This window comes from Mytilus edulis, chromosome 9 (assembly GCF_963676685.1).
Source record: "Mytilus edulis chromosome 9, xbMytEdul2.2, whole genome shotgun sequence".
In the NCBI taxonomy this organism is placed as follows: Eukaryota; Metazoa; Mollusca; class Bivalvia; order Mytilida; family Mytilidae; genus Mytilus; species Mytilus edulis.
Window position 1 is genome coordinate 40,562,026 of NC_092352.1, and position 11,817 is coordinate 40,573,842.

General features: G+C 30.9%; 1 protein-coding gene across 2 annotated transcripts; it reads left to right on the top strand.

Annotated features, from left to right (window-relative positions):
* The first annotated feature begins 2,520 nt into the window (after positions 1–2,520).
* On the top strand, positions 2,521–11,331 carry LOC139488387 (uncharacterized). 2 transcript variants are annotated; one of them, XM_071273937.1, is made up of 6 exons: positions 2,521–2,575; positions 5,656–5,885; positions 7,038–7,202; positions 8,037–8,102; positions 10,918–10,979; positions 11,248–11,331. In XM_071273937.1, the coding sequence occupies exons 2-5, from the start codon at positions 5,663–5,665 to the stop codon at positions 10,920–10,922; spliced, it is 459 nt and encodes a 152-aa protein (XP_071130038.1). In that variant the 5' UTR covers positions 2,521–2,575; positions 5,656–5,662; the 3' UTR covers positions 10,923–10,979; positions 11,248–11,331. The 2 variants fall into 2 exon arrangements, with proteins under 2 accessions (XP_071130038.1, XP_071130039.1); XM_071273938.1 differs by having other exon boundaries at positions 2,549–2,575; positions 5,659–5,885.
* The last annotated feature ends 486 nt before the right edge of the window (positions 11,332–11,817 follow it).

The window sequence follows — 11,817 nt, forward strand, 5'->3', positions numbered from 1 at the left end:
CCAATTTAATGTCATATTTCCCTATTTTTTAAATATAACTAAAATTCTTTTATCTGACAAGAATATCCCTATTTAGCGAACAAGTAATTTATTCTTTTTTCGGTTATTGAATACCAAGAAAGAAAATAAATCCCGAAATTAATTTGAAACTTTGATACTCAAAAGTTTCCCAGCAAAATATTCACATCCCCTGGGGATAATTAGTGTTCGTCCAGTGGCATATATAACAATTGTGATGACGAATTCCTTCCTTTGTTTGAGAACAATCTTATTGAAATATAAATCTGTGATTTTCCTAGGTCCACAGCTTCAATGAACCAAAGCAAAAGTTATACATCGACCTGTATTTAAATCAAATTGGTTCTCTTCTTCTTTTGGTATACAACTGTAGTCTATCGACATTCGATGATTACATACTGTTGGCATACGTTGGCTAGTCTATTTACAACACTTTTACCCCTATTTATTCAAAATATATGTTTTTTTCTTATGTTCAATGTATACACGTATATATTTTAAATTGCGCTATAGTTCCGTAACTTTATATCCAGTCGTATAAACGAATCGTCGGCAAGTGCGTACATTTTTTTAAATCAATATTTCTGGTCTGTTCCAATCTGTCCTTCACTATTGACAATGACTATATATTACATTTTCCCAAATTCACCCTTGGAAAAAATATTTAAATATATTTTAATTTCATCAAATCTTATTTTTTGGGTATTATTTATATATTATGAATTATATTCTTTACACCAGAAATGTTATTTATAAACAAGCGTATGAGTTTAGTAATGACAAGTAAGACAGAGTTGTATATTATACATCTGATAGTTCAAAATGGAAAGTTATAAGTTATAAGTTATCAGCCGTGTACACTGATCAATACCTGCAGAAGTGAAACGATGCATGAACTTGCAAGCCCGACAGGAAATCGCTTGAATACCTGGACGTGTCACCTCACACCCCTCACAATACCTTTGGAAGTAATACCTTTAGCCATGCTGGTGATCAGATAAGGGAAGATCAAAATATATTTGAAAAAAGTTTATTACTTTAAAGAATTATGAACAAATTATATTTTCGAAAACAATTTTCACGGAACACTTATTTATGATTTCAACTTTGACTTTTCACCTAATTCCAATATCAACAGTTTAAAAACAACAGACCATGGTAATTTAAAAAAAGTAAGAATATTTTCCGTATCAAGTTAGTTAGTCGTATTAAACAACCGTACGATTGACAAGATATCGACACGCAATTACGACTACATCGGTTACTGTAGTTTTGTTTCTTTGTGGTTTATAGACATATCGTTTTTATTCATCGGGGAAAGAAGACAAGATGGCGGATCTCGGAGAATTGATACTCTAAATTTAAAATCGATGGTGATCGCTTATCTAGCGGAATAAAACTTTAATATCTATGAATTTGAACATTTTTATACAGAATGAACATAATATCAATTTTTGATTTTTTTGCGAAGTTTCCCTTTAAAAAATTAAAAGGTGAATGTTAGGGTAGGTAGGTAGATTTGAGAAAGCTTCCTTATCGAACGTTAGATATTTTTGTACGTGACGTCTAACAGACACGGAAAAGTTTCAAAATACGGAAAAAGGAGGGGCTCAAGAATGAATACGAAATTTAAAATTTTATTTAAAATGCATTATCAGTAAAGTTATTAACATAATTAGTTGGAAAGTACCAGAATGTGTGCCTTAGATTTGAGTCAATATAGTGATGAAAGACTTACAATAAAAAAAGATTCGCAGATAACTTATAAAATTTTATTCCTTGTGAATTTTAGAAGTGGGACGATAATTCTCTACCTTCAAAATCAGAATCTATTGATCGTCGACAGTGTTGATTAAGGATGTACTAAGGTGAGGTTTTGGAAATTGGTGTTAAATGTTCGGACACCTTGGTATTTATACATCATTACATGGTAAAATATTTTGACCCATAACACCCACTTTTCTTTGTATAAAAGACTTCAATAGCTCATAAAAGGCCATTTTCCAAACTTTAAGCAATTTCTTATTATTTTTTTTATTTGAGACTCAAATAATAACAATGCAAATGTAAGGTAAAAGTCCGAGTCAACCTTTTCCCGCTTTTTTTAAAACTCAAAAAGGACCTATTAATATTTTTAGCTTATTTTGTTCTTTAACTGGTGCTCTTTCAAAATGTAGTGTCAATTTTAATTTCTTGATTTTTAAAATTTCACCTAGTAAGTACATTCTTAAGTCAGTAGGAGAAGGTAAGCAAAATGCACTGTATATCATTGAAGAATAAAAAAACCAATTAGGTTTAAAAAACAATAATGGTTACATTACCATGATTACATGTTTAACCTTTTCTGTGTCACATTTAGCATTTGTTTCTACTAAATATATTTCATGGGAAAATAAATATATATATTTTTCAATACATAATTTCTAACAAAGCATTGATTTTTAAACATGTTAGATAAAATCTGATCCAAGTAAGAAATATGATACCTAACATCTGCAAATCAAAATATTGAACCATTTATGGCAACAGGTTGTTGATTGTTTCAAGTCAAAAGTTGGTAAGTTTTTCTACAAACTAAAATGAATTATTTATTATGCTTCGTCCGGTGGCATACATATCAGATCATTTCACGCACAATTAGGAAGTAATTAAAACAATGTTTTACTTTAAAATTTGTAAACTTGAACCTTTTTCACAAGGCATCATATTTAAACGATCCCATTTTGATTTCACGTACACATATCAAAAAGAAATATATGTTATCATAAATATTATTATAATTTTTTTATATAAGATAAGGGTATACTGACGTCTTCTTAAGGAAAACTCACCATTCAGTTAACAATTTTTGTCTTGAAACACCAGTGTACACTTATTTCAAAAGAAGTAAAATATCATGGTCGTTGAAATACATTTACATTTTAGAATGCATTTTAGTTTATTGAAACGTGCTGAAACCGCTGTTGAACTTTGAAGTATCAACTTTTAACAATATTCAATAAACATAACCTTTCAAATATTTAGTGCATCCGTTATTTTATGACACTTTAATCTAACCGTGAAATACAGGGATATGTGAATACATAGAAATGTAAGGAGCTTTATGAATATAATAAACCTTAACACTGATAAATCCATCCAAGAACAACTTTGATTGTGGGAAGCTCAAATATAAGTACGAATACGTGGTAATGTAAAGAGCTGTGTGATTAGAATATACCCTAAAACGGCCAAATACACCCAAGAATAACTTCATCTGAGGGACGCTCAAACCTAACCTTGAAATCCAGGGATGTATGAATACGTGGCAATTAAAGAGCTGTTTAATTAAAATATACCTTAAAACGGCTAAATATATCTGAGAACAACATAAACTTGAAAACATAGAAAATTAGGAGCTGTATGCTCAAAATTGATTTTAAAAAAGAGCAAAATCCATCTTAAAATAAATGAAAAAACCTGAGAGGGTTTGAACCTTATGTGTGCTGTTGTTTGTTTGTCTTTTTCATTTTTAGCCATGGCGTTGTCAGTTTGTTTCAGATTTATGAGTTTGCCTGTCCCTTTGGTATCTTTCGTCCCTCTTTTAGTTTGTATATAAGATATTAGTCTATCAAACAGGCGTTTTGGAGTAGTATGTATGAATCATGTCATGTAGTAGTAATTTCGAGCATGCATTTGCAACTAGTAGAAGAATACCATGCATAAATTTCATGATGATTTAAAGTAGCATAAGAAATGATAATTTCACCCGAACATCAATATACGCATGCTCATCATACGTGGCAGTTTACTTCATACTTTTAACATGTAAGAAATCATAGTTATGCATATGTACATTTTCTGTTGTATTTTGAAAAAATCCTCTGATTTAATACCGCACATATATGTGTATATCACGTAAATTTCTTTATGGGGCGTATTATCATGTAGTAATTTATATACTTTATTCATATATTATATTATAGACATTTTAAGAGTATGAGTGGGTAGATATTTTGAGATAAAAGAACATCACAAAGTATCTACCCACTCTTAGTCTGTAATAAACATGAATTGTCTTTTTAAATTTTTATATCAGAATTAATTGCTAGTTCAAAATTTGAAGTTCAAGTCTAAATATCAACAATTGTATGTATTATTAGTTTTAAAACAAGCCGCGCAATTCATTTTACTTTCAATAAAAAAAAAGTTCATTTAAAGCTTAAAAGTACAGTCACATGTGATTAATTCATTTCCAAAGAAAATTACAACTTTATGTACATACTACTCTTGGCTAAAATATAACGTCACAGTATTCAAATTGCATTTATTCAACAAAAAAGCAGCGGAAATCTCACAAGTTTTCATAAAAACTATTCAGTTTGTATTGTAATATCATTTGACTATTCAAAATAGCTATTAATAAAACATATTAGAATATACACAAAACGTTTTATCATTCTTTCCCTTACAAAAACTGAATACGCATAATTCATGCGTAATTTATCTCTGGCTAAGGGGTTAAATTGAAGTACACATGAATACGGATTCCATGCGTTCGAATCATTCACTTGCAGGTGAATAATTCATCATCGATTTTTCATAGATCGTTTTGACAAATGAACCATACTGGCTGCTAAAAGCGAATTATCATTTCACTATTTCACCTTCATTAATGAGTGGAAAAAATACTTTTTCATTTTTTTTATATACTATTATCTCGTAGCTGGTGCCCCTTTAAGAAAGTTAACACTTGTTAGAATAAACATAATTGAGATTGAAACGCATATTTTCAACGGATTGAAGGACCCGCAATATCTACCCTAGTTATATTTGAATAAATACCACTTGGGTGAAAATGAAGAGGTTTTCCACACATAACCTTACGTAGATTTATGCCAACCCTGGGGACTTTAACACTTAATGTTACCTACATCAATTTGCTAAAAATGAGAGTAGGTTATTACACGCTCATTAGCCAATTCAATTGTATAATTATCAATTATCGCAGTATGACCCACATTCACAAATAATTACATGTATGTATTCGTAATGTTCCGGATGTCAATGATCACTCATATGAGTCTACATTTTATAAATATTTATTTTTTATCATTCGTTTTAAAGATAATTATTATGAAAATAGTTCTTTTTTCATACTGTAGACTAAGGTGAAAGAGTTGCAAAGTACAATGGGTTTGCTTAAATTTTAATTTCAGTAACAGGACAACAATTTTATATTTTGTACATTTTAGATAATATAAAGATTCGGTCATTGTATTGAGTATGATACAATATTTCGCTACTTTGAACAGTTGAAACCCTATACACATGACCTTTGTTTTGTTTTAAAAGGTCCTTCTGTCTGAAATTAAGGTCCAATTTTTATAACACATTTAATTTTTAATCACAAAAATGGACATGTTGAAGAAAAATGTATTATAAAAAAACTTTATTTTTTTAATAGATAACCTCAACTATGCACGTTTTGAAAAAAATAGCCCGCATGACAAACCTATGTATCCGTATTATGTTTGTTATTTAATGACGTTAGTTACACTCACCCACATCACAATTACGGTATATCAACTCATCTTAGACTAATCCTTAATTATCTACTTAATATGTGTATATATAATAATTTGAATTGTGTTTTAGCAGAAAAATGAACATTTTCCCTACTTTACTGACTATAATAATTTTGGTCGAGTGTCAGATGGTATGTACTAATGAAGTTCCTGATATTCGGCAGATGTCTGACCTGATTGAAACAGAAGACCACGAAATAGGAGAAATTGATTCTATAGAAAGGAGATCTATATCAGAGGACACGTATAGCACGGAGGTTACAAGTCGAATAGAGGAAAGGTCTGAAGATAATGAAAAGGGTGAGCGAGTATACTCATTTTTGCTAAATTGATATACATGTGCTTTGCCTACAGGTTTTTTGTGTTTCTTCATTAACATAATTGTTTGTTTCATAGTGATTGCATCTATAAAATAATGGTGACTACTGTGAACTTATTATTATACATTTTTACCTAGTATGTCAGTTTGTTTCGTTCATAAATCGTCAATATAATGGAATTTTATGCGGCTGTCTACAAGTTAGAGGTTTAGCTAACTATAAACTAGGTTAAATTCACATTTTTGCTTGAGAAAATGCCTGTACCATGTCCGAAATATAACCGTTGTTATCCATTCGTTTTTATTGTGTTTAAGCTTTTGATATGGTCATTTGACTGCTACATAAGATACCGAGAGTCTCTTAAAATATGGGTACATATGAAAACGCTGAGAAGGTAAAGAAGCTTTGCAATGATAAAAAAAATAATTTTAGATCAGTCAATTGGTGTATAGTTATAGTTATGTTAAATTGCACGTTTACAGGAACCAAAAATTGACAATAGTTGTAATGTATGTCTTATTTATTAGAAAGACTAGGATAAAATAATCAAAATTTTTAAGAAGTCATCGTATTGGTGAAATGACATATTATAATTTTTCATACATTACCAAAATATATGGTAATGAAGGAGACAATTGTACATGTAGCTGTGATGCTTGACACTTAACACTCTTCAACATTTATCGAGGCTTTTATTTAGTGAAATTATTTGAACCTATTTTACAATACAAATCATTAATGCCGTTTGTACAGAAATTGACTAATTACGACTTTGTGTGACTGGAAGGAGCCCATTTCACTACTTTTCTCTGTTTTGTTTTCAGGGAATAAGGGCAAGTGATTATTGCTCCTTTGTGTGTGTGGGGGGACGTATGCCTCTTGATCACTTTCAATTTTTTTGAAAGGAAGGATTACAATTGATACTTGTTGATTTATTCGGCGAAGGAGAGCAATTTTTCTACTAGTTCTTTATTTTTGGGGTCTTTTTTATTGGCTTCTTTGTATTCGGGGAAATGAGGGTAACTGACTGCTTCCTCCTTCGCGTGTTATTGAGTATCTGCTCCATCCTTTTTATAATTGTATTCCATATTTCATTACCGTTAAAATCAGATAAATATATTTTCTCGCATAGCCGGAGAAAGGATAGACAGACAAGTAAAAAGGGCGACAATAACAGAATTGGAACACCAATTAAATGTTGCACGAAAGGAAAACAGAGCTCAAATAAAGGCATGTGGAGAAGAACATAAATTCAAGCCGTTTGAACAATGCAAAAATTGTTATCAGAACTGTGGAGGTATGTTTTACTATAATGTCATTAGTATAATATGGTCATAATAAACTCATCATAGATACATGGATTCAAATTATATATATACGCCAGACGCGCGTTTCGTCTACAAAAGATGCATCACTGACGCTCGAATCAATTATAAATTAACTGTTTACAAAACTTCGATTGTTTTTTTAAAATACTAACGCTTTTCTTTACCCCAGGAATAGATTACCTTCTCTGTATTTGGCAAAACTTTAGGAATTTTTGGTTCACAATACTCTTCAACATCGTACTTTATTTGGCCTTTTTAACTTTTTTTTTATTCGAGCGTGATTGAAGAGTCTATTGTAGGAGAAACGAGTCTGGTGCAAATATAAAATTTGAATCCTGTTATCTAATGAGTTTAATGAAAGGTGTTTAAGTTTGTAAGTAATGTTTGTTAGATGCATGAAACTAACTTATAATAAAATGAGATTTATAAAAATGTTTGCCATTAATCATAGTGGCAATGGCAACATAAAGCTAACAAGTGTAGATTTATCTACACTTGTTAAATCAGTTTCAATGCAACTGACAAAAAATGCCGCCGACTCATACATTTTTATAATCAATCACACAAACACACATTTCAGACCCTCAATCATGTCATAAAGGTCCTGAAATTCGTAGCGTAACCCATTTTGAAAGATTTTAACACACAATGTTGCATTGTCAGTACTTATTATCTGTGAAGGATGAATTTATACCCAGAATTTTACATACTTGTATTTTTTTTGTATCTAACTGATCAAATTAGATGGGAACTTTTCCTTTTTGTTAAAATATATTGTAAAATTAATTTACTATTACTTTCAGGTCCTAGACATTGTATGAGGTGCAGATTGGTGTGCTTACAGGACAAGAACGAATTGAACTCAAAAGGTTTGATAGAAAACATGATTTAATTAATTGCATTTCATTCCTTCCAACTTTAATCATAACACCACTTTTGGACAGCATGAAATTTCATTGTTAAGTCATATATGTATAATATCTTCAAGTAAACAAATAAATAATATGAGCGGTTTAAAACAAATGTTACTGGTTAAGAACGAAATACAGCCGGGGCGTCTATATAATAGTTATCAAAGGTACCAGGATTATAATTTTATATGCCAGACGCGAGTGTCGTCTACATTAGACTCATCTGTGACGCTCATATCAAAACAGTTTAAAAGCCAAACAAGTATAAATTTATAAAAAATGACCATATAGTATATATATATGTTCGACTAAACATCTATATAGTTATCAAAGGTCCCAGGATTATAATTTAATACGTCAGACGCGCGTTTCGTCTACATCAGACTCACCAGTGACGCTCAGATCAAAATAGTAATAAAGCCAAACAAGTACAAAGTTGAAGAGCATTGAGGAACCAAAATTCCCAAAAGTTGTGCCAATTATGGCTAAGGTAATCTATTCCTAGAATAAGAAAATCCTTAGGTATTCAAAAATTCATAATTTTGTATTAGGAAATTTATAAAAAATACCATATAATTGATATTCATCATGGTCATGTCAACACCGAAGTGCTGACTACTGTGCAGGTGATACCCTCGGGGACAAAAAGTCCACCAGCAGTCTCGATAACATTCTCGATACCATTCTTTCTATAGTAAAAGATGGCCTTAAAAAATGATTTAAAGTATATTCAACAAATGAGGTTAATCAGATGTTAATTATTGACAAAACAGTAATATCTAAAGTTTTGAATGTTATACATATTGTCAACTTCAAACTACATTCTATGACAAACGTCTTGATTTTAGCTGCTTTCCTCATTGTCAACTTCCCAGGTCTCACCAGTAGCTTGCACTATGCCTTATGGGGTCTATATATTGCAATTGATAAGTTTTGCTCGTGCAAGTTCACATTATATGCAACTGAAATTGTCTGTATATGAATCACTAGCGACATGTTGTCACATTTTTTATCCCTAGATCCGGGAATATGCATCTGATCTGTATTTTTTGGGGGTTTGTACTTTTCCTATTTGTGACATTATTTTACTGAGTGTGGATTTGCATGTAGAACTAGAATTGCCATTGCGAGCAATAACGGATGTCACCCTGGTCCACCCATTGCTACTAAATGGCAGCCATTTCTATTTTTGTAGACATTGAATTAACATATATACCCTGATACACCATTCTTTTATTTTTCAGATAGTTTAAAGCATTTTGAAAATTTTCATATTTGTACTGTTTCCATGGCAATGGCGGCCATTTTGGCAGCCATTTCGAAATTTTTTAACATTGAATTAACTTAAATACATCCCTATACACCATTCTGCTAATTTTCAGAGAGTTTAAAGCATTTTGAAAATTTTCATAGTTGTACTGTTTCTATGGCAAAGGCGGCCATTTTGAAAATTCCAAAGACGGGTGGCATGTCTTCGCATGCCAAGTAACATTTCCATAAAGTTTCATTTAGTTTGGAAGACTTTCCGATTTTTCACATTCTTTCTGTTTCCATGACAACGGTAGCCATCTTGAAAGTGCCAACCCCCGATTGCACATCTACACCTGGGGTTAACATTATGTTAGAGTTCCATCATCATTGGTCCATACAATTCCGAGAAATAGTCTGGACAAAAAAGTGTGGAATAAAAAGAAAGATTATGAATAAAAAAAGAATGGAACAATAACAATATGTCACCCGACCTCCGTCATGGTGACATAAATAATAATAATTATGCCTGCATAGGAGAAGAAGCTTACTCCGTCGACCAACACGGTCTCGCTACTTTTGAACTTTATGCGATTAGCTCTTAAATATAAGAGGAGAAAACGACAAAACAGATCTTTTTTTCATATTTGAACTATTGATGCATCTTGTTATTAACAGACCAAATAACAAACTCGAAGCAATATTTATTTTTCTTACAGTTTGTTTTGATCTAATAACTATACTTAGTTTTATACACGCCTTCCATTTTCAATCTCAAAATTTGATTGTCTATAGAGGAGAAATACGAGTTAAAAATAACATCTCGGTTTTAGTTTGTTATTCGGATCTATTTTTTCTCTCAATCAATTTGTGACTTTTGAACAGCGGTATACGTCGGTTGCCTTTATCCATTCGCCGTTGAAAATGCATAAGCCTATTTTTATAGACATTTTCGAAATATGCACCAAGAGGGTACTGAAGAATATATTATTTTGTAGTAAGAAAGACAACTTATTTTCATCTACGTGAAAGAACATAAAAATTCTGTTATCGTTTATCATTACGTTGCCTTTTTTTCATGTTCAAACGATACCTTTAGAACATTTAAAATATGACTTATGTCTCTTCTCAAGACGTCTCTAATATTTTAAAAGATGTGTAACTGTTGTTATCATGCATCTATTTTGTCATGTCATGATTATTTTTGGAAGGTTTTGCACAAGTTATGTTATATTTTTAGAGCATATTTACTGGACTAAGGTAAATTTTAATTGAGGTGAAAAGCCATTTTGTTTCTGGTTCTGTGTTCATCAACATTGTCTCTTTGATCTTTCCGTTATACTTTTCGAGAATATCTACCAAAAAGCTGTTGAAACGATTTCTCTTGTACACCCAGTTTGATCCCTTTAAAATCAAATATCAAAATAATAGTCTTTGTTGACCGCAATATCTATTGGTTTTAATGTAATAATGAAAAGTAATGAAAAATGGTATTTATATTGTACTCTGATTTTATTTTTTACAGGTTGATATATAGACAAAAGTAAAATAAACAAATTAAGAGAAAGGATAAATGTTTTAAAATCAGTAAGTAAAATTAACTTGAAAAACTGAAAGATGCCACGTGATATATTTTTCCAAATTTCCTTACCAGGACCAATAGTATATCTTTTTTAATTAGCATATCACGTCTTCAACTATTTATATGTATTTACAATTTGTTAAGAAGTTATGCTTTTTTCACTAATTTTTATTGCACATTAAAATGCAAAAGGTATTTAACTATCATGACCGTAACTTTCGGTTGCATGCAAAACCCGTTTAATTTAACAAATTATATTTCTTTTTATTATAGGGAAAATGAGAGATCAAGCAGTGAACAGAGTTAATGTGGGGAATTTAGACAGTGTAATAAATAAAATTATATGCATTGAACATCCATTTACAAATTTTGTGACGATTATTACACCTACAGCATGTTTCACGGTTGTGAGTAGAAATCATAATTAAAGTCTGAGAGTCTTGAAATTCAGTAGTTGCTGCCCTCCATTTTAGTTTTTAGTTTGTTGTTTCAGTCTACTAGTTTTCTTTTTTCAAGTTTATAGTTCACTTTACGGTATTGGCTTTGCTCGTTTTTGAATTACTTACATTACTCTAGTTTAAGTCCTCATCCTTTTGATTAGGTTTGATAGTTGCCTCATTGTCAATCTCCTAGTTGTTTTAACATTTCAAATGAGAAAAAAAGTTGTGAATAATTTTCCAGTTGTGAACTTTCTATGTAGCAACAGCTGCAAAAATATATATTTGTATCTCTCAATCGAAGCGACATGAGCAAAGAATATTACAAATATGTTCTTCTTGTATAAACCAAAGCCCGTCCTCCTATTATTGCATTTATAATATGACTTAATGCGTGTTATTACAT

What these genes read in the sequence shown, in the direction of transcription:
- LOC139488387 (XM_071273937.1), top strand. Translation starts at nt 5,663, where the DNA reads ATGAACATTTTCCCTACTTTACTGACTATAATAATTTTGGTCGAGTGT. An exon ending in GTCTGAAGATAATGAAAAGG is followed by an intron (nt 5,886 to 7,037) that starts GTGAGCGAGTAT and finishes TTTCTCGCATAG; the next exon opens with CCGGAGAAAGGATAGACAGA. An exon ending in TTGTTATCAGAACTGTGGAG is followed by an intron (nt 7,203 to 8,036) that starts GTATGTTTTACT and finishes TATTACTTTCAG; the next exon opens with GTCCTAGACATTGTATGAGG.